Raw genomic sequence first — 25,343 nt, forward strand, 5'->3', positions numbered from 1 at the left:
GCTCTTGTTGCAAATATTCTTGCTCAACATGCAAATACCTGTTCAACGTGCAAATATGCCTGTTAAGACGTCAGCTACTGCGTTGGGGCCATTGATAAGGGGCTTGATACTCACGACTCAGAAACGAACACGCTGCTGGTATTCCAGTATCTAGATTTGTTTCTGGCTTTGATATTTTGGTTCTAGGACGTGGTATTCAACTTGCAATTGGCGCTCCTTTATCATTCCTCTGCAGGTGACATCAACCTTGCGGGGTCCGTGGAATCGTGGTGTTTCCTTAGTGGAGGTGGCTTCGTCACACGGCGTCTCGCCCGCTCAGTGAGGAGTTCGCAGCAGGTATCTCGCAGTGGAACGACAGAGAGAGAGTGAGGGAGGATAGCGGCGGCATCTTGCGTGGTAATTAATAGGGTGTCACGGAGTATTTCCCGGGGAATATATGCAGATCGATGGGTCGACCTGCCCCTCTAGGGTAAATTGTTCGGTAGCTGCTCGCAGAAAAGAGACAAGTTGAAATCATTCATTGGAGCTTAGCTATGCGAGGTCCCGAGCCGTCTCTCGTGATCAACTTATCGCATGCTTGCAGTTGCTGACCGTGGAGGCTGTGTGGTAATATTAGACGGGCAGAATGCACCAAGGTCTCATGTAGAGCGAGGCCCTCTAGGCCAACACACAGTGCGCTTCAGATATAGCAGACTGGCACGATTATTGTTATTCGTGGTTTCGGGTTTCAAAAACGACAACCTGAAGCTGATGATGCGCCAGCGATTCAAAGTCGGCCTCAAGCCACGTATGAAGCAGGCTAGGATGGAGTACTATGTACTGTAGTTGTGGTTGAGGTATTGTAGTGGCGGTGTCGACAACACCACCACCACCACCAGCTGTATATAATTGGTAGGGCTGCAGCATCTATTCCCTTCATATGGAGCAAGGTAACATGAAACCCTCTTTCGACGGAACCAAGTATCCCTCCCGCAAGCTTTGACAGGTGATTCAGATCTCCCGTCTATTGCCTCCCCCGCTGCCACGTTCCGTTGAACGGCTCGTCTAATAATAATAAAACCCATCTGCCGGTTGCGAATGCAGGATCTTACTGCACGCCGCACTGGGATCCGTGCAATCATGTACATACGGAATATCCGTATTGCCAGCCCTCCATCTGCCGTTGACCGTCTGGGGCCAGCAGAAGAGGACGCACAGATCGCCCAAGGGACATGACGCGAATATTACTCCGTACCTTGTGGTGTGTCTCCGTACGACCAACGGATATGCAGCTGTTGCACCGGACGAACATGAAGGCGGAGGAGGAGCAGTAGGACGAGAGAAGAGACGACTGGAGAAGGGTCAAGAGACAGACGGTGCCAGGTCCCACCAGAGTCACATCAAAGGATGGGCCTTGCCCTTACGAAACACACACAAACGACACGATACAGTCGCGCCATTGTGTTTCTCCCTCGACAGATGGGCGGAGATAGGGCTGGGCTCGGTGCTTAGATGTGCCCACAGACAGACAGGGCTGGCTGACTGCAACGGGATCAGAGGGACCCGGTCAGAGTGGATGTGGATGGATTGGATGGAGGAGGGTTTGCGCTTGTCCAGTTGCATATAATGGCTCACCAAGGCAGGCAGGCATATTTCTACTTTATCGCGGTCCATCCATTCCCATACCAGCTTCATACTGTAGGAGGTATGCCGCCGACTAACATGACAACCTACCCACATGAAAGGATCCCCCTTGTCACGGAGGACTCAACGTTACAGCGTCACCGACCGGGGCACAGAGGTTGTGACACACGTGAGAGTCCTCTCAATGAAGAGGCTGGAGGACAAGACACCCCTGTAGAGGAAGTGAAGAAGGAGAGAAATCCTCAAGTTGAAAATCCCATGGGGATCCAACCTATCCGGAAAAAGCAACGATAGCTCCCAACTAGAGACCCTGAGCCCGGGCGGAGCATGGGCCGTCCCCTCTTGGTGCATGATGATATGGAGCCCGCTGCCAGTGCCAGCCTGCAAATGGGCTAGCTGGGCCGTCTTTTTTGATGGAATTTGGATTTTTCTCTCTCTGATCTCGTACCTGGCTGGCGTGGACATGGGGGATTCGTACACTGGGGCTTGGAGGTTCGGTCTACTTCGAGCGAGATTGGGAGAGTCAGAATGACAATTATCTACCCATAGAGATAGACCTCAACATATGATAGTCCAAGACTTCATATTGCCTGTCTCTCTCTTCCATGTGGAATTTACTGCCGGCAATGACCAAGGCATGGAGATGGAGCTCTACCCAAGGTACCAGAGTTAGTGGTACGTGCCATGCCGCGCCTGTGTCGCCCGATTGCAAGGTCGCTACTTGGCGATACCTGAGCCGAGGTATTCGATGCTTTTGACTTTGACCCCGACATGTTGTGACCTCGCAGCGGTGCATCTTTTTGCGCCGCGACGTCTGTCTGGGCTGCTTGGGGTTCGTTCCTGGCGACCGGCACCGAGTCAGAGGAAAGTTACCCTTCCCCTGGCTGCCGCGTGGTTAGCAATTAAGCTCTGCAACCCGCATCGCGCATCGCATCTCCCCTTAGATCAAGATCAACAATATCGCTTCCAGAGACGGGGCACCATTCCTCGGTCGCTCAGGTACACCTGAATCTCTGCTCAGGTGTCACCTGGCGGTACCTCTGTCGGCACCAGTCAAGCAAGCCCCCCCTCCCGGGCGGTCCCCTCACTCTCTGGGCTCCTCTCCCCTCCAGGTCTCCCTCGTGGATCCCCATCCCATCCCATCTCGACCAACCAACCAACCATCATCGTCATGCCCGTCCATCATTTTTCTCTTCCCACACCCCGGTCGCCATCCCCCGGGCGGCGGTGGTAGGTGCTGGGTTTGCTGCACCGTCCAGTACAGTACAGCGCCGTACAGCAACTAGCTAGCGCCCCCAAGACCAAAGCAGCCAGCATCGTCGACGCTTAATTCCATGTTGGGCCATGGACCTAGCAGCAGCAGGCGCTCGCTGGCTGCATTTGCGTTTGCCTGGGCTGCTGCAATCCCGCCGTTTGTTTGAAGTGAGCTTGCTTTCCTCCGCACTTCACCTCACATCAACCTACAGGACCACAACCTACCTCCTCCGTGAACCTCAGCTCAGCCTCCCCGTCTCTATCACCGCATAACTCGAGATACCATCATCTGTTCCCTCTTTCGGTCCCCGTTCCATTTGGCCTGGCCACTCTTCAAGACATGACTTGAACAGGCATCGCTTCTCATTTCCGCTCTGGCAGCCCTATAACCAAGCATCATTTACCTTTGCCTCCGTATCTGGACACCCCCCGCCCGCCAGCCCTTGCCGACTCGACTCGCACCCCGAACCCATCCCATCCCAATCCCCATCCAGCATCCAGTCCACCAACCTTGGCCCTCGCCCTCTCTCCACCGCGTATGCTCTCAGCTGCCCCGTGCTGTCCTCATCCGGACCTTATGGCCTAGGGCCCTGCCATCAACGCCATCTACGCCCCGGCGACCATGACCAGGAATGAGGCCGGCAATCGCATCAGCTCCATCACGAGCTCTAGCACAAGCACCGACGGCAGCACCCACTCCGCCGTCACCGTGAAGCCCTCGTCGTCGCTGTCGTCGTCCACCACCACCACTGCTTCTGCCACTGCCGCCTCATCCACTGCTCCCGCCTCTGCCACCTCCACTCCCATTCCCACTCACTCGCCTACTCCCAATCCGGACCATACTACCACTGCCACTCCAACTCCAGCTCCGTCTTCCGCTGCTGCCGCTCCCGCTGTTCCAGGAGCTCCCTCAGCTTCCACTTCAACCTGGGCCCTCCCCACCACATCTCGCTGGCACTCTCACCCTGCTCGCTCCAGCGCCGACGACAATGCTTCTTTGATGAACCAGTGGTGAGTCGTCCGTCCCGCCATGCCGCCTCCCGTGCCCGTGTTCATCCCTCCTCGTCCCCCGTTCTCCCTGTTCGTCGGCGCTCGTCTGACCTTCATCTCGCCTCCCGCTCCCGCCGCCTCCCGTCTGCCAGCTAACGGCTTCCTGCGTCTCTCAGGTCCTCACTCAAGGATGAGCATCAGGTCTCCCCGACTGCCACCTCGTTCGCCTCCCGCGGCATCGCCAATGTCGCATCCAACGACCGTCGCATGAGCGACCTCACCAATTACCGACGCGAGCTTGCCGTTCTCGAGACCCGAATACCTCAGATTCAGCACAATCCGCCCACCGCAAGCCCCAACCCTCACATTGCTCCGTGGACGAACCACAACGGTTCCTCCACACCATCCTCCACCATGCCGACCAGCTTTTATAACGACTCTAGCGACAATCTGTCCCTCGCCTCCCAGCTCTCCCCAGGCCATCCTCCCAACCACCGCCAGGTCGCCGCGCCTCACGATCCCCCGGATGCCTCATACTTTGATGGCAGGCGTCCATCCGCCGCCAGCATCCTCACCGCGAGCAGCCAAGGCTCCAAGACCAGCGTGACCCGTGGCGGTTTGCGTAAGTTGCAGGGCTTCTTTGGCGAGGAATTCCCCGGGCGCGATAGCTCCGAGAGCAGCCTACCCACTTCGCTCGTAGGCAGGGACCAGCGGTCGCGCTCATACAGCCACAGTCGCCCCACACACAGAGATCGCAACTATTCCAATGCCACTGATCATACTAGAGATGGTTCCCCGTCATCATCGAGACCAAGAACACCCGTTCCAGCACCAGAGGTGGTGCCGTTCTTGTATCAGGACAACACTGTACGTCCGCCATGCGCCTCCCTGTCTCATCACCCTAGCTACTCATATCCCCCACTGGCCTGGTCCGCGATCGATTCATTCCTCTCCAATCTCCCTCCCTTGACCTGTTTCGCATCATTTCTAGATCCCGATGCTTTCCCGATAGCGTTCCTGCTAGCCAGAGTTGACTGGTTAACCTCGCTCGAATAGGACATTGCGCGATATGGCGAAGCTCCCGTACGAGATATCCTAACTGGCCCCGATCGAGATCGATACGTAAACGACGGATCCTCACAGGTCCCTCCAAAGACATCCTCGTCGTCGAGGTCCGGTCATTCCATAGTGCATATGCCCGGCCACCACCGACACCACAAGAGTAACGATGATCCCCGGACTTTGCGACCAACTCTGAGCAGGGACGACACAGCCATTGGCACACAACTTCAGCGCGATCGAGGAGGCAGCAGCGTTGCCATGTATTCGACGAGGTCAAGAGGGCAGAGCCCTACACCCAGTACTAGGAGCGGAGGAATGACATGGGGTTCGAAATCTAGCCAGTTGGACGGACAGACCTCACCTGGCCACCACGGTAAACGTGGATTGCTTGGTCGGTTTCGACGACATCATAAGGACAAGGAAGATACCGCCAGGCTCCGCGATCTACCCCAATCTACAAAGTCCTTGCAACCTAAATCCTCAAAACCCGATCTCTACCGGCCAGAGCTATCACCTTCAGTATTACCACTCTCAGGGACATTTGGCCCTGGAGACCAGAGCGATGTTCCAGATTCGCGACCTGGGACGCGGGGCGCTGCGACCTTTAACAACAAGTTCCCATTCTCCAAGAAGGGGCGATCTCACCGGCCACACGATTATGTCGACGAATCGATTGGCCCGACAGATCGAAATGATCCCGAAAAAATTTACCACCTTGACACGAATCTGAACGACATGGAGGGGATCTTGACGAAGCCTCCGCCTCTCACACCCATGGACATCAGCTTTGTGAACAATGTCGAAGCAGATCGCACCGACTCGGTGGTATCGATAGCTCCCAAGGGTCGATGGGACGCCCCGGACAGTTGGGCGGTGCGGCGTAATACCGAAGACAACTCATATCACGGGCCTGATCTCGACGAGATTGGAAGCCCCCCTCGGCCAGAGGAGAAGACGGCGCCGTACTGCATCCGAATCTTTCGCTCAGACGGGACATTCTCAACACATTCCATGTCTCTGGACTCGAGCGTCACGGACGTCATCTCGCAGGTCATCAAGAAGACATATGTGGTTGATGGCTTGGAGAATTACCACATCATCTTGAAAAAGCATGATCTCATTCGGGTGCTGACGCCCCCTGAGAGGCCGTTGCTGATGCAGAAGCGTCTGCTGCAACAAGTTGGTTACGAGGACAAGGACAGGATTGAGGATCTTGGTCGAGAGGACAACAGCTACCTCTGCCGCTTCATGTTCTTGTCGGCACGAGAGAGCGACTTCCACGCCAAGACCACTGACATGGGTCTAGCTCGAGCACAGAAGCTCAACTATGTTGACCTTTCTGGCCGCAACCTCATCACTATCCCTATATCGTTATACTCCAAGGCAGGGGAGATCATCTCGCTGAACCTTTCGCGCAACTTGTCGCTTGATGTTCCCCGAGACTTTATCCAGTCTTGCAAGCATCTTCGAGACATCAAATTCAACAACAACGAAGCGAGGAAGCTACCGCCAAGTTTGAGCCGGGCCAACAAACTCACTTTCTTGGATGTTGCCAATAATCGTCTGGAGCAGTTGGAACATGCCGAACTCCATATTTTGACGGGGATACTCAAGATGAACCTCGCCAATAACCGACTCAAGCACATACCATCTTACTTTGGAGCATACATGTCACTTCGCTCTCTCAACATTTCATCTAATTTCCTCGACAAATTCCCCCTATTCCTGTGCCAGCTCCCGAGCCTTGTTGACCTCGACCTAAGTTTCAACGGCATTGCAACGATCCCCCCCGAGATCAGCGGCCTGAAAAACTTGGAGAAACTGCTGATAACCAACAATAGACTGACACACGCCGTGCCCGTTTCGTTCCGAAACCTGTCGAGTTTGCGCGAGCTTGACATCAAGTACAATGGCATAACGAGCATCGACACCATCTCCGAACTCCCGAAATTGGAGATCTTATCCGCCGACCACAACTGCGTCTCGTCTTTCGTGGGACAGTTTGAGTCGATTCGCCAGCTGAAGCTGAACTCGAACCCTCTGAACAAGTTCGAGATCACGGCACCAGTCCCAACGCTCAAGATACTGAACCTCTCGAATGCGCAGTTGGCCAGTATTGATTCCTCCTTTGCAAACATGATCAATCTTGAGCATTTGATCCTGGATAAAAATTACTTCGTCTCCTTACCCCAAGAGATCGGCACTCTTAGCAGACTTGAGCATTTCAGCATTGCCAACAACTCGGTGGGAGAACTGCCGGCCCAGATCGGTTGTTTGAATGAGCTAAAAGTGCTCAATGTGCGAGGAAACAACATCTCTAAACTCCCCATGGAGCTCTGGTGGGCAAATAGGCTCGAGACTTTCAACGCCTCCTCAAACGTCCTCGAACACTTTCCCGCGCCGGCCTCCCGGGCGCCGCGGATGCCTGGCGAGGAAACTCAGCCGGAGAAACCCCCTGTTAATGGGAGAGCCGCACCTCTCGGGACGCTGTCGGCCACGCCGAGCTCAGAGGAGCTCTCTGATGAGAGAAGGCCAAGTCAAAACTCGAGCACACTTCTCAGTGTCGGCCCGTCTCCCCTGGCTGGTGACCGCAAGAGTTCTGTAGTGTCTGTCTATGGGAAGGGTGGCAGGAAGACGTCGGTGGTGTCGAGAGCGACTGCACCGTCAGTGGCCATGTCCACTGCGAACCCCAGAAAGGATTCCTCATCTAGGTTTACTAACACTTTTGCCGGATCTCTTCGAAATCTCTACCTGGCCGACAACCGTCTTGACGATGATGTTTTCGAGCAGATCAGCCTGCTCCCGGAGCTCAAGGTGCTCAACCTCTCATACAATGATGAAATCAGCGACATGCCACAGAGGTCAATGAAGAGGTGGCCGCAGCTTATCGAGCTCTATCTGTCTGGCAATGGACTCACAACATTGCCGGCAGATGACTTGGAGGAGTCCAGTCTGCTCCAGGCGCTGTACATCAACGGCAACAAGTTCACCAACCTGCCTGCCGACATTTCTCGGGCTAAGAACCTTGCCGTGCTTGATTGCGGCAACAACTTTTTGAAATACAACATTTCCAACGTGCCGTACGACTGGAACTGGAACCTCAACCCCAACCTGCGGTACCTGAACCTGTCAGGCAACAAGCGCCTGGAGATCAAGCAGTCAACATACGGCCCTAGTGGACCCGGGGTTGTTGATCGTGAGGAGTACACAGACTTCAGCCGTCTGCTTAACCTGCGCATCCTGGGTCTTATGGATGTTACACTTACTCAACCAAGCATCCCCGATCAGAGTGAGGACAGACGTGTACGCACCTCAGGATCCCTGGCCGGTCACCTCCCTTACGGTATGGCCGATACCCTGGGAAAACATGAGCATCTGTCCACTGTCGACTTGGTGGTACCCAGATTCAATGCTTCCGAGACTGAGATGCTCCTGGGTTTGTTTGACGGACAGGCTCTCTCCAGTGGAGGATCCAAGATTGCCAAGTATCTCCACGAGAATTTCGGTCACATTTTTGCCTTGGAGCTGAAGTCACTGAAGTCACAGACCAAGGAGACGCCGATTGACGCTCTTCGGCGTGCATTCCTCGCGCTCAACAAGGACCTGGTCACGATTGCTATTCAGCACTCGGAAGAACGGCCGCTCAAAGTGCATAGGGGCTCTGGCCAGCCCGTGATTCTGACCAAGGAGGATCTCAACTCGGGTGGTGTTGCCACCGTCATCTATCTCCAGAGCACAGAACTATACGTTGCGAACGTGGGCGATGCCCAGGCCATGGTGATCCAGACTGATGGCACCCACAAGATGCTGACTCGCAAGCATGACCCTGCTGAGCCCAGCGAACGATCCCGCATTCGTGAAGCTGGTGGGTGGGTTTCTCGCAATGGCAGGCTGAACGACCTTCTCCAGGTGTCACGCGCCTTTGGTTATGTTGATCTGATGCCGGCCGTGCAGGCGGCACCGTATGTCAGCAACATGACTCTCAAGGAGACGGACGATATCATCCTGATAGCAACCAGGGAGCTGTGGGAGTACTTGTCTCCTGGCCTGGTCACTGACATTGCCAGAGCAGAGCGTGGTGACCTCATGAGAGCGGCCCAGAAGCTCCGCGACCTCGCCATTGCATATGGCGCCTCTGGTAAAATCATGGTCATGATGATTAGCGTCGCTGACCTCAAGCGGCGGATGGAGCGGTCCAGGAATCATCGCGGAACTACCAGCATGTCCCTTTATCCATCTGGTATCCCCGACGGGGCTCAAGTTCTCTCGACGAGAAGGGGCCGTAGAGGCAAGGGAGATGTTCTCGACTCCCAGCTCAACCGACTCGAGGCCGAGATCCCGGCGCCCACAGGCAACGTGTCTATCGTCTTTACGGATATCAAGAACTCGACAACTCTATGGGAGATGTATCCTAGCGCCATGAGATCGGCCATCAAGCTCCACAACGAGTTTATGCGTCGACAGTTGAGAAAGATTGGTGGATACGAGGTCAAGACTGAAGGTGATGCTTTCATGGTGTCGTTCCCGACAGCTACATCTGCTTTGCTATGGACATTTTCAGTCCAGACGGGGCTCCTCGATGTGCCCTGGCCATCCGAAGTCTTGAACTCGGTGTCCTGCCAGCCGGCGTATGACAAAGACAACAGCCTCATCTTCAAGGGTTTGTCAGTGCGAATGGGTATCCATTTTGGAGACTGCGTGAGCGAAACAGACCCAGTCACCCGACGTATGGACTACTTCGGACCCATGGTCAACAAAGCATCCCGAATCTCGGCTGTCGCGGATGGAGGACAGATCACTGTGTCGACTGATTTCATCTCGGAGATACAGCGATGTCTCGAGAACTTCCAGGATACAGACCGGAGCAACGCCCTTGAGGCTGAAGATTCGTTTGAGGACGAAACGTATGCCTCCGCCATCAGGAGGGACCTGAAACATCTCACTTCTCAAGGCTTCGAAGTTAAGGAGCTGGGCGAGAAGAAGCTGAAGGGTCTGGAAAATCCCGAAGTTGTCTACTCGCTCTACCCCCACGCGCTGGCTGGACGTATCGAGTTCCACCAGCAGCACGAGAGACGGGAGGGAGGTGGCGGCGGCGACAAACCAGCGATCCTCGCTCCAGGAGCCGAGCTCACCTTCGACCCAGATATGATCTGGACTCTATGGCGCGTGAGCTTGCGCTTGGAGATGCTCTGCAGCTCGTTGGAACTGCCGCGAGACGAAGCACCTGGGGGCCTTCAATCTCCCGAGACAGAGTTGCTCGAAAGGATCAAACAGCGTGGAGGAGAGGTGACGGATCGATTCTTGATCAACTTTATGGAACATCAAGTGAGCAGGATAGAGGTGAGTCGGAACTGAAGCTACATACATCACGGCCCAACTGACACTCGATAGACGTGTATCTCAACATTGGCAATGCGCCACCTTGCTATTGGCGGTGGCGTCATCAAGGAGCTCGACGAGCTCCGAGGGCCCATGTCTGATATCCTAGACGAACTGACGGCTCAACGTAAGGAGCTGGAGCGGTACAAGAAGCGATACGGCAAGCTGCCCAGCCCCGGAAGCAGCGACGATGACGAAGATGACTACGATACGGATGAGGGCAGCGACACGGAGCAAGAGTCGTAAGTCCTCGCGGCCGACTCAACGTGGCGACGTTTCTCGCGCTTGTATATATGCTATAATCACCTTGGACGCGACATGGGCATTTCGAGCTTGGGAGGCTTCAACTGTATAGTTTACTCGGGAGGTCACTTGCCGGGAAGGGAGCTCAGGAGAGGGAGGTGGAGCTTCAAGTTGGGAAAGGCGAGAAGGGGTCCTGGCATGGATGGGCAGTGTTTTTTGTTTTCTGGGTTGCGAGCTTGTGTATGGGAATCATGGCCCCCCTATTCTGGGGGGGGTTGCTCTTTCGGGTCCAGATGCGTGTTGGGAGAAACTCATGGGGTTTTTGGGATGGAAAAGGCATTCGAGGGAGAAGAAGTGCACGGCGTTGGTGGATGGGAAAGCCATGGCTCCCCTTTTTGTAACTGTCGAGTTGCCTACCTACCTGGGTCTGGGTCAAGGTCTGGTTCTGGTTGTTGGTGAGATTTATACTGTAGGCATTGCCTCATTTGGAGTTTTACGAACCGCGCCGTATGCCTTGGTTTTATCTGAAACGATAGCAAGTATCAAAAAAGCTTTGCATTGATGTGTAGTATATCTTACAAGTCTCCATTCCATAACTGTAGCTTCATGATGTGATGCATCTATTTGCCCTGGTTCAAGATTCGGATCCGCGGCGACATTCGGGGTCCGATCCACCACCCACCTGTGTACTTTCTGACAAAGTCCCTGATGGCGGCGATACGAGCACCTTGGCCCAAGACCCTTTCTTCCTCTTCTCCAGTAGCTGAACTCCCCGGCTTGAGGATCTCAATGCCATCATAGCCCATTATCACTCCCAGAACTTGCCACTCACCTAGCACCTTGTCTCGGTCTTCGGCCAAAACGTAGTCGAAGCGCTCCCAGAAGGATTGCCAAAGGAGCTGGTCTCCCTTTTCCGTCTTGTCAAACAGCAGCACAGATGAAGTCGCCTCAGGTTCTGGGCTGATGGGATACGCGATGGGGTAGCCCGAGGGGTTCTGCCCGAAGAGCGTGAGCCCTGTCATGCAGGTCAGCACGTCAGCGTGAACATCGACGATGGGGGAAGGATCGTCGCGAGATACGGCGTAGACCTCTTTCAAGGCGTCGCCGCCGGGATAGTTGAGCGAGGAGAAGAGGAGCATGACAAGACTGGCGCCGAAACTAGCCACGGTGGAGAGGCCAAGAACCAGGAGTATCGCTTGGTTAAAGGCGGACTTGACAGCACGCACGGCAATGAAATTGGCGCCAAGTGCGGCAGTAGCGGTCAGAGACGGAACAACGTAGAAGATGAAACGGGCCTCCTTGTGTGGCTGGAGAGAGTAGATGGCAACGAAGAGTAGGTTGGGGATCAACAAGTCTCGAGCAGCACGTGAGGTACCTGGCTGAACAAGAGCCAAAACCACGAGCAGCGGTACCATAGGATTAAGCAGAAGCTTTGGCAGCGCCGAGCTGAAGTAGTAGTACCAGGGGGAAACCCCCCACTCTGAAGAAGATCCAAGAATGGCGTTGAAGTAGAAACCCCATAGCTCGGGCCAGAGGGGCTTCTGCCAGAAGTAAGAGTCCAGGGGTACCGAAACAACAAGTGCAGCGGTGAAGGAGCCCAAGAAGACAACGATGAGGGTGCGTAATGAGATGCGATGGGTGACAAGGAGATAGAGGGCAGTAGTGATGAGGAGAATGGCAACTTCGGAGCGGAAGATGGCGGCCGAGATGACGAGGAGGGCAATGGCCTGCTTCTGGCGGATGGAAGCCATCTGCGGGTTTGCCTGGGGTAGAAGGAATGACGAAGCAAGAGTTGCTGATTCATGTAAGTCAAACCGAAGCTAAAGCTATCACTGAGAGGGGGTGACTTACTTAGGCCAAAAGCATACATGTTTGGCAAAGTCCGCGAGAGGTAATAGTTGATGTGGAACTGGCTGGCAATAAAGAGAGCCCACCACCCCGCCACGCCAGGTCCATAGGCTCTCCTGAGAGCATTCTTGAAAGTCAACAGGGCGGCGACGTTGGCTGCGGCGAGGATACTGCGGACAACGAGCTGGGCATGCTGGAAGCCGACGAGGGCGATGATGGGCTGGCCTAGGCCGGCGAGGAGCACAGCACCAAGGAAGGTGCGAGGCACGGCGCCGGGGAAGGTGAAGTGATCATAAGAGTCCAAGAGACGCTGGTGAACATCCTGAGTTGGGGTCCCGTAGATGAGAATATCGTGAACTGCCTGCAGGTTGAACGACTCCTCGACCTTGGTATAGGGAGAGGTGAGGAGGTGGACCAAGGGGGCCAAGATGAGGAGACCAGTGAGAGAGATATCTAGAAGAGTCGGTGAGTGCACTAGGAAGAAGAAGGGGGAGATTGTATGGAAGAAATGGATGCAATACTAACCAAGGGCCCTCATCTTAAGGTGGTTTTATGTGAAGGCTTATGTGAAGGCTAATGTTGATACGTCTGTCGAGCGTGAAAGGAACGACTTGAAACAGATGGAGAGACAGCAGGAAGTGCCTGTTTAGGCGCTCTAGTTCAATATCACATCAACAATAGCATTAGAATAGATCAAGGCCGAGTTTGTTAAATCTCAAATTCCAGGTGTAAGTTGAGTTGCCAACGATACTTGCGTAAGTACACAGAGGGAGCTCTCTCAATGAGGAAGGGGCAAGCTTGGGCCACCATTGGCCGGTCTCCACCTCAGGGGGTCGTCGGATCGGCCCAACTGATCCCCCGCAGCCTCTCCCCCAGGCTCGAGTTCAAGCCACCATGGCAGTGGCACCCAGGCACCCAGGCACCGCAAGGTAGGCAAAGGTACCCAGGTACCTAAGATAGTTACACATCATCGCCAACTCCCTCCCCCTCCAGTTTCTGCGCCGACAACCTCTACTGCCTCTGCACCCTCTTCAGCTGCCCACAATGTGGTTCTTTGGAAGCTTCCTCTACGGTTAGACTCGATTGCCTTGCTCGTGACGTCCTGGCGCATCCGTACTGACCTGTCGCAGTCTGCGTCCTCCTCATCAACGCCGTCGCAGTCCTTTCTGAAGATCGATTCCTCGCTCGAAGTACGTCGCCCGCCTCGAGCGCATACAAGCAACTCTTTTAACAGAATTTTCTAGTCAACCTCTCTCCCGCTTCGTACGATCCCGCATTCGGCTCTGGTGCCGACGCGAGCATCAAGGCCAAGATCATCCACCTCATCGCCAGCGTCCGAACCATCATGAGGAGTACGTCTGCCCCATGTGTCGAACCAACATTACTGTCAAGTCTTGTGTGTAAAACCGCGTGAAACTGACCCGGTGCCTAGTGCCCTTGATATTTGTCAATTCTGTCATTATCCTGTACGAGCTCGTCCTGGGTTAATCCAAGGGGGGAAACACGGCCGGCATGTGGAATTCGAGAGGACACGGTAGACGTCTGGAGGCATAAATGGAGTCTGGGAAATCTTTGGAACTGGAGTTATTAATATTTGTACGACTCACGGCGAACCTTGTATGAGTTGAGTGTGTGGGAGCTATAATGTCTACTGGACACGAGTTCGATATGAAAGTTTTGTCTTGCTTCACTTTGCCATGATACTTATGACATGTACTTGAAAATTCCCGTGTCAGCTCGAGCTCTGCTCGAGTTTCTTGTTCTTCTTTCTTTACCCAACTTGCTAGACGCACAAACGTCCAAGCCGGGCTATCGCTATATGTATGTATATATGATACAGCCGTTGGTGACGGCGTCGCAGGTTTGACCTTGACACCCTTCAACTACCCACGAGAACAGAAACAGAAAAGAAAAAACATCGCTACAGTTCCTCACCACAACCCCGCCCTGCCTTCTTCCTTTTTCTCGAGGCTCATGCCTGGGCACGTTCCCTCTTCTGGCTCTAGGCCATGCAACAGGTCTAATCCTCCAAGAGCATCGTCGGCTGGGCTCCAAGACTACCACTGAGAGACGGTCGAAATGAAGAAAACCATTACTGCCCAATGCCTCTGGTGCCTTCCTTGTGCTTTTCTTCCATGTAATGGCAGCTTCGTTGCAAAAAGTGCATGGGTATCCTGTCATCCGTCCAAATCCCCAAAGACCATAATGACAAAAACACCCGAGTACCCCCCTATATGTACGCTGTACTGTAAATGTGTTTATGATTGTGAAAGTAGGTTTGTGCTCTTCTTGCGTCCGAGCCCGAAACTGAGGCGATCCTTGAGTTTGTCGTGCTTCTCGCTCCCGTCGCCGTTTGACGCATCCTGAAGAGCCTGCGCAGTGCCCTTATCCTTGTGATGGAAGAGAGAGAAGCTCTTCCTCGACATCGATTTGCTGCCTCGTTTGGTCCGATCAAGGAGATTGTGGCTGAGCACCGTTCCATTCTCCTTCTTCCTCACTGCCTCTTCCTGCGTCGCAGTCTTTTTGCTGGCCTCGAGCACCTTTTGCAGTTCGTCTTGCTCGTTTCTTCGTGCTTGTATCATCTTGGTTTGCTCTTCTCGTCGTTTCTTCTCTTCAAGTTTGGCCTGCTTCTCCCTCTCCTTTTCTGCTTGCTTTTCTGCCTTCTCCGCAGCCTCCCGCTCCTTCTTTTCTCGCTTCTTGTCCTCCTTCGTCTTGACTTCGGTATTTGTGTTCGTGTGGGTTATGCCATTCGTCAAGGGTGTTGCCGGAGCCGCCGCGGGTGTCGGGTCTGGAGTTTTTGTAGGCGCTATCGAGGATAACACTGGCGCTGTGCTCGAGTGTGCGAGTTTCGCCAGCACCTCCTGATCCGGAGCTGGAGTCACTGGCTGTGTGGCTTGTCTCTTTAGTGGTGTTGACTCTGCCTTTTCGCCATTCTCCTGGGCTAGGCTGGCCGCTTCGTTGGCAAGCTTGACCTCTTCCATGCCTTCTTTTTCCATCTCTTCTCGAACCTTTTCGAATGTGGTTTCTTGGTAGAATAGGACGTATGCTGTGGCCATCCCTGGCTTGTCGCCAAAAAAGTTGCGGACAAAATTCTTGTCCACGGGCTCAACCATTTCGTCGTCGAAAAGAACCCAGCCTCGGCCAGGAACCTTGATGATGGACACATAATGCCCATGATAGGCGTTGCCGCCAATGTGAACCACGACAGCGTACAGCTCGTACAGGCGGTCGGGGTCCCCTGCATCTTCTGTTGTGTTGAACATGCGTAGGTGATAGGGATACACAACACGGTGAAACAGTTTCTGCAGGCGGCTGTAGTCCTCCGTGTACTTGAACCGCTTCAGGTGCAGCGTCAGGATCTTGGGTAACCGCTTGACCTTCATTCGCTTCTCAGCTTCCTGAAGACCGCCACAGTGGTCGCAATGGAACTTGTTTCTCTCGCAGAGCATCTCTTCGGCAGAAAACTTGCGCAAGCAGGAGGTGACGGATGAATGCTCCTCCAGGTCAATCGACAGATCTAGAAACGTCTCATCCCGCTGCGATGCTGTCTCGCACGTCAGGCACTTGGTTTCTGATGTCAAAACGCCCTCAAATATGTCATGGACCCAGCCTGTTCCCGGGGAGGAAGCCCCTGACGCGTTGTTAACCATGGCAGACCCAAGGGCATGGCCCACCGAATTTGCCAGCCCGTCGAGGCCGTCAGCAGGAGCCTGTAGGTGCATTTTGCGGGCCGTCGCCTCAACACTGTTAATGACATCATTCAGCACCAAACCGTAGAACTCATGGGCATCCTGATGCATTGAGTTTCGGAACATTTCGTTGTCGCGTTTGAAAATCTCGAGAAATCGCTGCGGGCTGAGAACGCCAGTGTGTGTGTTGCTTTCCAGCAAGGCCAGGAAGATGTCCTTGAGTCCAGTGAATGTGCATTCGTCCATGCCGTAGGCGGCCGAGTTTTCTTTGGCCAGCTCCAAGATAGGGCCCTTGATCATGGCTTGCTTCTTCTTATATTCGGGGGTGTCTGGCTTGTCCTCGGGCCGAACACCAACCTGCCCGGGCAGTTGATGGTTCATGGCTTGCCGTTGCTTGATCACTTGTGATGTGCTGAGCCCCTTTTGTTTCGGGAGGTTGACCACTGGGTCGGTAGGTGGGGGTCTGATGGTGATGGGAACTCTAGGCCGAGTGCCGTTCGGAGTGTCAGAGGGCGAGCTTGGGGGGTAATTGACGACATTGTTTCGAAACGATTCGGAGTAAAAGAGGGCTTGGACAATCGAGTTACAATAGCTATTCCGAGGTCAGCGTCACGGCTAGGTTAGATGATGCCTCGATAGCATACCATGTGTTTCCAAACTGTGCCAAACATTAGCTTAGTGAATCGGAAAGTAGCTTGACAGAGTGAAAGACGGAAGAGGGTCCGGTGGTAGGAGTAGACGGCGGGGACATACGTTCTCGAGGCCGAAGAATCGATCAGTACCATCGTCTCGTAAGGGCCCGGCATTCTGGAGCATCTTCTCCAGAGGAGTGAGGTCGAGAATGGGCTCCTCTTTCTTCTTCGTGACGGCATCTTTGTGGGATGGGGAGGAAGAGGCCTATGGGTATGAGCCGAGAGGCATTTTGTCAGTCATGGGAGGTCTTGGCGCAAGGTAGGAGGGCGCGTGGATAGCTGAAGCTGGTGGGAGAGCTCCATATGTCCAACGCCGAAGGGGACGGCGGGAGTTATCAAGCCGACGACGTACCGTGTTGGAGCCCTTGATCTTGTTGAAAAAGCCCGCCATGGCGGCGTTGTGATGTCGTTGTGGATGCTAAATAGTAGCAGACGGCGGGCTTGGTGAGCCGAGCGAACGAGCGAGGGACGAGGTCGAGCGGCCGACCGCTTCAGCTGCGCGGCAGCAGCTCAACGACAACAGACACAATTGAAGCCAAGGATCATGCGCAGGAGCTTCTACTACCAGAGGATGATAAGAGAAGCGCGCGAGGCGGAAGGATAGAGAATCGCAAGCTGGGGCCGATTTCGAAGTTGCCGAGTCGTGGGTGAGGGATGGCGCTGGGCGCTGGGCTGGGGAAAGCGAGGCGCGAGTGTGTGGCGTGGACTCTGATAGCGCCGGGTTGAACTACTGGTCTGGGCGAGCGACAGAGCCGATCTGGAAACGAGGCAAGCTTCGTTTGGGGATGTTGTCTTGGGGGGAGGACGATCCGATGGGCGAGGCGAGGCGCGTAATAGTCGACAGAGATATCGAGGAGCAGAAAACCCGACAGAGGACAAGAGAGGCAGAGATGGGACCAACAAACCGAGCACAGGTAAGGTACCTCGAGGCTGATGGTGGCGGGAGGATGGTCTGCTTCTGGATGTCCGGGGGAGGGAATAGTGGAGGAGGATAAGTGACTCCCCGTTGGATGGTGCGTAAGTAGGCGAGGAGGTACCGTGCCCAAGTAGGTAGGTGCTGTAAGGTGTCGATGGCAGGTAGGCAAGATTGGATTGGATCCAACAGGCTGTTCTGTTGTTACCTGGACCAGGCCGCTACGCAACAAGTACCTAGGTAATGGATTCCATAACCCGTGGGATGCTGTCTTGGTCAGCCATCAGCATCAGGCATCACGTCCTCAACGAAACTGCTAGAGTCCGGAATTCCCCTCATGCGCAATATATCGACTCGGCGAGAGCGGTCGTCTTGGCCATGGGGAACCGTCCTTCACTGGCCCTTCATCCACATCCACCAAACGTTAACATCCGACGCCCGGAGATGCTGCAGCACCACCACCACAAGCTCGCAGTAGGTCTGCAACCGCTGCAGTCTCCTGCAGCGAGGAACGAAATGGGCGTCGCGCGACCCCAGTTTGCCCAGACCCCCGAAGCCCCCAAATGGTCCCCTCCAAGCCTCGATGGTGGTGCCTTGGTGGGCCCCTAGCGACCACCCCCAGAACCGGACACGCAGGGGGAGAGTAAAGTCCTGGGCTGTTAGGCCACAAGGTACACAGCTCGTCACCCACGTAATCCCTAGCCCAAGCAGTCGGTGTCTACCACAAGGAGACTCTGTCACTAGGTGACTAGTGGGGATAATCCGTGGAGGGGACCAGGGGGACGAGGCCCGGCTGGCGTGGTGTGGGCGGCTGAGAGACGCCGGACGGTGGTCCCATACAGGCCCAGGCGGGCGAGGGGCCTATTGGTTGCTGCGACAGGGCAATGAAAGCTCTAGAAGACAGGGCCACGAGGTATCGACAAGGGTGCTAGACGCAGATGTCGGGCGTGATCAGTTATCGAGGCCAGGATGGATGAGCAGCAGCAAGGCAAGTGGGCACGGAGCTCAGAAGCACGGAAGATGGATAGAGAGCTTGACACTGACTGATCCCGATGGTTTGTGGGGATGGCAGTTGATGAAAAGTTAGGTGCAAGATCAATGATGGGTCGTCGATTTAGAGGCACACAGGACAGCGCCCTGAATGGATGCTCCCAAACCAGGCGGTTTGCTTGGGGAAGCAAGTACCTACTTTAGCTCATGCATCTCAGGATGTGACCGACGGCAGGTCCGACGCAGATAGTGAGTTCCATCCAGATTTCTTAGTACTGGACGGGTGAAACACCGTCTGAACGGTAGCAAATGAGACCAATTTTCTTCTTCTTTCCATCTTCAAAGTCCACATTGGCAATGAGTAGGTGGTTGGAAAAAAGCCACGCAAAACGCTCACCAAGAGCATCGGCTTTCTTTGCGGCACTGGCACTACTGTACATGCCCTCTTAACACTTCTCCGCCGGTTCGAGAGTCCAGATCCTCCGGGAAAATCCACCGTCCAAGGATGGTTGTTCCAACCGGCGACATTTCTAAGCCCGAGTAGGGAATCTAGCTGCAACTCACGAGTCAACATGACAGCGACAAGCGCTAGCCAACGGCGCCACGACGCATCGGCTACCGGCCCCTGGCGCAGGACTGCCTGCAAATCATGGCATCGTGTGCGGTGAGAGATGGATGGCTGGTTTTCTCGTTGCCGAGGGTTGTTGGGGGATTTTAGCCGGACCTCCCCTTGGTTATGAACGGACGCCGAGACGGATCAACGACCGCCAAGAAGTCGGAAACAGCTTTTCGGACAAGACGGTTGTGCTGACAAAAGCAGCCTTCGTCCTCCCTGTGTCCACAGAAAACCTATGTTTAGACTGCATGACTTGTCCCAGGAACAAACTGTCCTAGGTATCGATGAGCCTGAGGCACAGTTCCGAAATCTGCCTACGTATGACCCACGGCCCACGGCATCGCCTGAATCTTGACAGAGGACGCGGGCACCAACAACAGCTCCTCGATGGACTACTACCTAGACGAAGGATGGAACTAGGATTTCAAGCCAACAAAAGCTATATTGAGGCAAGTCTACCAGCCCTCGCAGGTCGGTTGTTGGTTTGCGATGAGCTGCTTGGTGGGAAATGTCAGTTCCTCCACATACCGGCCGTGTCTTGAACAAGTGCAGCTTGGTCAGTCTCGCCACCTGCAAGGTAACGTGCCTTGATCAACTGGACGACTGAAGGGTTCCAGGGACAGCAGGGCAAGGTGGTAGAAAACCACGAGATAGGGCACAGTGAAGCAAGCCTAGGAATCGTCCCCCTGGTCCCTGCGTGCTCGGTACATGGCCAAACAAAACAGCCCTTTGGAATCATCAACTCGATTCAGTGGTCGTGTTTGGAGTCGTTTTCACCGGTATGCCTTCAACACTTGCGTCGTCGGCATATTGCAGACCTCAGGTCGCTACCCAGGCTGCCAGCCGCTCGCCACAAAGAGATCAGAGCTAGAGATATCACCCGTCCTCTTGTTCGACCCCTCATTCGAGGCATCAAGATGGTGGAAGCGAACGAAGCAAGTGTGGGGTTGCCATGCGGCACATCCCCGTATCCACTGACAACCATCACCAATCACTCGGCCCAGAGTGTCCAACCGCGACGATGGTATCCTATCACCTTGGTTCTCTTCCCATCCTGATCGCCGACCAGTCGGTCCGTTGCTGTCGATATGCCCTCCCTTTCGTCTCGAAAAGGGTCCCTTGACCGTTGGATGAGTCTGGTGCAACCATAACACCAAAGTACTGCACGCAAGTCCGATGATGCGTCTTTCCACCAAGGTTACCTCGAATTCCGGGTCTCACCAGTGTATTCGGCACCGATGATGCTGAGTATATCCGGGACGTCCTGTTCCTGTCGACTTTCGGGTTTGCTGCCCAACAAACACGAGAGAAGCACTTTCGTTCTCGATCTCGGTCTTTGAATTACACCGACTCCAAGACATGGATCGATTCGGAAATAGTCCGCTTGGCCCTCGTGCTGTGGCGTTCTACGACGGCCCGCGTCTGCGAGTGTGCAGCAATCTCTGGACGGTTTCTTGCTTGGCTCGGCTCGACAGAGCTGGAGAGGGGGGGTGATGCTGCAGCCAACGGACCTCGCGCCGCTAATTTTGGATGGAGTTTTCCATCATGACCCTGGTCTCAGTGTGACGGCTTTGCGGTGGCATTGTTCTGGAACAAACGTCACTGGCGCTAGCGTCGGGTGCGTGGGTTCGCAACGCAACCACGCACGCACACACGCATCCATCGCATCGCGCGCTGCCGTCCCCATCTTTTCCAACGCACACGCAACCGCGCCGTTCTCCCCGCCATTTGATCCTTTCCACTTCATGTACCATGACGGAATGCGTCCATTTTGGGCGACCGTAGGACCGTGTGGCGCTTACACGCTGAGTCCATGTCGCACTGTGTGCTATGCATCTGCTTGACAGGATGTCGCCCATCAGCTAACCACTCTGCAACTAACTGAACTTTCAGAACCAACATCAAGCTGATCCATGCTCGACCACGAAAAGCAAGCACGGCAGTTCTCTCGAGAGGGCATGTCAAGCAAAACCCACCTCGGGACCGTCGTATCAAGGCGACACTATCCTTAACCTTCACAACTGCCACCCCACGCTCTGCTATCAGTGGACCATGTCAGCACGGCATGGCTAGATCATGATAGAGGAGCAAGAATCCCTGCCTGTCTGAGCTCGGTCCACGGTGAAACCTGTCTGCACTGCGAGTAGCGCATGGATATTCCCTTGTGCGATCCCGATGCTCCCGCTCGGAGTAAGACGCTGCACTGTCGATTACGCCTTGCGCCCTGCAGGTTTCCTAGATACCCGTCCGATCAACTCGTGTTATGCACGGAATGAGGACGAAAAAGGCACCCCGTCTCTCGATCTGATGAGCGGGGCGCTGCTATTTCCCGTGACAGGCAACTGTGGAAGTGGCCAAGTCTCACAACTGAGTGAGATCAAGACACAGCCGAGCCCGGCTAACGTGATGAGCAATCACTTCTAGAAACGATTGTGTGACGCCCGGCGGTTTAACTATTTGCTTAGGAATGACTTGTTGATGGGACCCCTAACCCTGCTCTCCCTCACCCGTCATTATCGGCCCCTGATAGTGTACATGAGAACTGGGGACAACCGAGACAACTGCTCGACAGTCCATCGTTTACTTGAGGACAAGGTAACAACCAAAGGACTAATTCTAACACGTCTATTCCGTCTTCTTGGCAGGCGGCGGAGCACCGCCAGTGGTTGGGAAACCCATGAAGATCTTGAAGTAGTCCTGTTATTCGTGTCAGCGCCGAAACTCGAGACTTGAAGCTTTTCCGGGGTCCAGGTGACGAGAAATACTCACATAGATCATCCACTGGAGTCCTGTAAGGGTACCGATCATGACGATTCGCACAGGCAGGCCATTCCAGAGGCCGCCGAAGCCAATATCCTTGTATATCCTGCTCACGGCACCGCCAAAGGCCTCTCCTGGTGCGCGGTTGGCGTTGAGCTTGCTGACCATGACATCGGCAGGATGAGATACGATGGCGCACAGGATACCAGCCAGGTAGCCACCAGTGAAGGACACGCCGGTCTGAGCAGCCTTGCCATAGTCCTCCTTCTGACCAGGCAGGCGGTCATAGATCATCTCGACGATGGTCTCGAACGAAGCAAACTTCATCATGGTATAGGGGATCTGACGGCCCCAGAGAGGATACAAACCCTTGTACAGACCGGCAGCGCCCTCCTTGGCCGTGACGGCGCTGATGCCGTTGAAGGTACCGGTGTAGGGGTTGGGAATGGTGCCTTGCATACGGACCTTGACAGCCTCAAAGGGGCAGAGGGCGATGTCGGCAAGGAACTCGGCGGAGGCGGAGGCGGCAAGGTACAGACCCGTCTTGTACTTGTGAGCGGCCTCGGGGCCGGCCATGTCCGAGTATGTCTTCTTGAAGTATTCATACCAGCCGTATTTGAAAGCTCCCTGGGCCGAGTATCCAAAGAGGGTGGGACTCCAGCCGGTGAAGATGCCGCGGATACCTTCGGCGCGGTAGATCTTGCCCCAGGCCTGGAAGTTGCTCGTGTAGAGCTTGGAGTCGACCTGGCGACGGGTCTTGACGAGATCAAGGGGAGTGACGGCAGCATGAGTGAGGCCCTGGAATGAAAACTGTTAGATGACGAGACAAAGCAATTGGTGCTGTATGAGACTTACACAGGCGAGCAGTCCACCAAAGGTGCAGGCGGCATAGTACTTGCCCGAGTACAGCTCAATCTTTCCCCCGTTCGGCTTCGCCTTTGAGCTCGCCTTTTCGAATTCGGCGGTGGCCTCGGCGCTCAATTGCTTTGCCTTGTCCTTGGCATTGTCGACGATGGAGTAGGCGCTGTATAATTCGGGACGGGCCTGATAGGGCGTGCGCGAGGCGGTTGAGAGGGGACTGTATACGCTGCCCTGGAAGGCGTCCCTGGAGGGATGTAACGGCGACATTGTGGCCGCTCTCTGTCTGCCTCTGGTGTAAGCGCGTGTAAGTGGCTGGTGAAGGGTGAGGCAGGGCAATTGGCCAATCTCCAGGGCAGGAGATGATGCTTGGAGAGGTGATGGAGGAGAAGGAAAAGGAAAGGTGAAGTAACAAGGTGAGTCGAGCAGACATGAGCCGGAGTTACCGGACTTGTGCACTGCGACCCGGGAGGAAAGACCTATGATTGATTACATGAAACCTTACCTGAATACCTAGGTACCTGATATCCGATACGATGTCTCGAGATACAAGGGATGGGTGTCGCAGAGACCAAAACGGTTGTTTCTTGTCACCTTGTGAAGTCTCCCAGGGTACACTTTTGAAAGAGATGATGAGGGGAAATCACGCACGGGCAGAAAGATTATCATAGGATGGGGATGGACGATGGGAAAACAGGATCAAAGACAAGGAAGGACAGGCAGGACGTGTGACGGATTTGGATATCGACCTGGATGTCCAAGTCCGAGGGATGACGCCCAGGGGGCAGCTCTGATTGGTTGTGAGCGGTACATGGACGGATTTCAATCATGACATGTATGAATCCCATGTTTTTGAAGAGAGATTATGAGGTGGACAGCCCGAATTCCGATGGTGATTTGGTTGAATCATGCTGTTTATATCATGTTGATGGGTTACTGGTTTTGAGCGCTTCAGCTCTTTGCAAAGGGGTTTTGAGATCAGTGCTTGAGGACGAGGTGCACGTATGTGTACTTCTCTGATGTGAGGGTGGTGACATCACGCAGTTGCAGTTGGCCATCACATGTCGTTTTGAGCTTCAAGCTTGGTTGCTTAGGTAGGTTGCTCCTACCTAGGCACAGGCATGGACGGTATGAATCAACAGCTGAAGCTATGAAACACGGCACGAGACATGCTACCTTCCAAGGCCCTAAATCTACAGCGGTAACTCTTCTAGGCAATCAACACGCCAATGCAAAACCAGGTCGATCTAACCCAGGGATTAATTAACTGACTGAATTGACTGACATCCATACAATGGGTCCTGTGGATGTGCATCTGGCGTGCTAGCGGGGCTTCCTTGTTTGGTCATGACAGTGGAAGAAAGAGTCCAAAAAAAGGACATCAACTTTTTTTTCTTCCAACCCCCACCAACTCAAACCACCTTTTCTGTGACCGCCTAACGCCTGCCCCGCGATCCCTTCATACTTCGGCCGCCGACCTGTCAACGTTGCTCATCAGCTGCATAACTTGTCCATTACATCATCCCCATTGACTCTTTGTCTTACAAAACTCCTACAACATGGCTACTGCTACTGCCACTGCTACAACCTCGACGCAGCCCCTCGTCACCAAGTGGTCGTCTCGATATCGCGGGGTATGTTCTCATACAGCCTTCATAGAGTCCAGCTAACAAAAGACAGGCCACCGTCGAGGACCTAGACCCTCCCGCCGCCCTCTCCCTCAACCCTTCAGACGCCATCTCGCTCGCCCTAGTCTCGGCCTTTGAGCGCGACTACACCCACCTAACCATCGTCGACGCCGACACGCGCGCCCTCCTCGGCTACATCTCCATCCCCCACCTCCAGTCGCTTCTCGACTCGGGCAAGGTCCAGCCCAACGACCAGCTCTCGGCCGCCATGACACGTTTCCAGCGTCGTGGCCGTACCTACCGCGTCATCACCATGGAGACAACCCTTGAAGAGCTCGAGGACTTTTTCCGCGCCGGCGTACCCGACGGACCTTGGAAGGAGGAGTTTGCTGTCATTACCGATGAGAAGAGGAGGTTTGTCCTGGGTGTTGCTACTGTACAGGATCTGGAGGAGTTTGTCAAGAGGAGACCAGAGTAAGAGTCACTCTACGGCGAAAGGGAAATGGGCATACCAAAAGAAGCAACGTTTTTCGAATCAATTACACGACAAAGGCAGAATTCTCTTTTTTTTTTCAAGCATCATGATGGGCGTTTGGGGGTTTTTTAATGATCTAAACATCAGGAGGATTATCGTATTGAGGCTCAAGGTCGAGCCAGTTGGGAAAAAGGACCGCTTTCAACATAGCGCAGTACTTATGAGGCAATACACCTTGATGGACGCATACAGTCGAACAGTCAGTCGTTCATGATCATCAATTGTCCTTCATGTCGTAGCTAGGGCATCCTGCTAGGTGTCCT

At 54.5% G+C, this 25,343-nt stretch overlaps 6 protein-coding genes across 6 annotated transcripts; 3 read left to right on the plus strand and 3 right to left on the minus strand.

The window, feature by feature from the left end:
• Window positions 1-5,244: 5,244 nt before the first annotated feature.
• NECHADRAFT_30776 (uncharacterized protein) lies at window positions 5,245-10,284 on the plus strand (the record flags this gene model as incomplete). The annotated part of the gene is made up of 1 exon (XM_003053370.1): window positions 5,245-10,284. One exon carries the CDS (start codon window positions 5,245-5,247, stop codon window positions 10,282-10,284), a length of 5,040 nt encoding a protein of 1,679 aa, XP_003053416.1.
• Window positions 10,285-11,171: 887 nt separating this feature from the next.
• Window positions 11,172-12,937, minus strand: NECHADRAFT_105807 (uncharacterized protein; the record flags this gene model as incomplete). The annotated part of the gene is made up of 3 exons (XM_003054078.1): window positions 11,172-12,346; window positions 12,403-12,852; window positions 12,925-12,937. The coding sequence occupies 3 exons, from the start codon at window positions 12,935-12,937 to the stop codon at window positions 11,172-11,174; spliced, it is 1,638 nt and encodes a 545-aa protein (XP_003054124.1).
• A 243-nt stretch (window positions 12,938-13,180) lies between these two features.
• Window positions 13,181-13,887, plus strand: NECHADRAFT_74534 (uncharacterized protein; the record flags this gene model as incomplete). Its single annotated transcript, XM_003053371.1, has 4 exons — window positions 13,181-13,328; window positions 13,393-13,589; window positions 13,634-13,751; window positions 13,832-13,887. The coding sequence occupies 4 exons, from the start codon at window positions 13,181-13,183 to the stop codon at window positions 13,885-13,887; spliced, it is 519 nt and encodes a 172-aa protein (XP_003053417.1).
• A 770-nt stretch (window positions 13,888-14,657) lies between these two features.
• NECHADRAFT_89945 (uncharacterized protein) lies at window positions 14,658-17,171 on the minus strand (the record flags this gene model as incomplete). Its single annotated transcript, XM_003054079.1, has 5 exons — window positions 14,658-16,567; window positions 16,676-16,680; window positions 16,733-16,746; window positions 16,842-16,985; window positions 17,133-17,171. 5 exons carry the CDS (start codon window positions 17,169-17,171, stop codon window positions 14,658-14,660), a joined length of 2,112 nt encoding a protein of 703 aa, XP_003054125.1.
• A 4,536-nt stretch (window positions 17,172-21,707) lies between these two features.
• NECHADRAFT_57232 (uncharacterized protein) lies at window positions 21,708-23,578 on the minus strand. The gene is made up of 4 exons (XM_003054080.1): window positions 23,423-23,578; window positions 22,915-23,203; window positions 22,069-22,857; window positions 21,708-21,996 (listed from the first exon to the last, which is right to left on the minus strand). Exons 2-4 carry the CDS (start codon window positions 23,185-23,187, stop codon window positions 21,925-21,927), a joined length of 1,134 nt encoding a protein of 377 aa, XP_003054126.1. The 5' UTR covers window positions 23,188-23,203; window positions 23,423-23,578; the 3' UTR covers window positions 21,708-21,924.
• Window positions 23,579-24,350: 772 nt separating this feature from the next.
• Window positions 24,351-25,222, plus strand: NECHADRAFT_98690 (uncharacterized protein). Its single transcript, XM_003053372.1, has 2 exons — window positions 24,351-24,551; window positions 24,598-25,222. Exons 1-2 carry the CDS (start codon window positions 24,477-24,479, stop codon window positions 25,021-25,023), a joined length of 501 nt encoding a protein of 166 aa, XP_003053418.1. The 5' UTR covers window positions 24,351-24,476; the 3' UTR covers window positions 25,024-25,222.
• The last annotated feature ends 121 nt before the right edge of the window (window positions 25,223-25,343 follow it).

The sequence above is a fragment of the Fusarium vanettenii genome (genome assembly GCF_000151355.1).
Source record: "Fusarium vanettenii 77-13-4 chromosome 1 genomic scaffold NECHAsca_1_chr1_3_0, whole genome shotgun sequence".
NCBI classification, from domain to species: domain Eukaryota; kingdom Fungi; phylum Ascomycota; class Sordariomycetes; order Hypocreales; family Nectriaceae; genus Fusarium; species Fusarium vanettenii.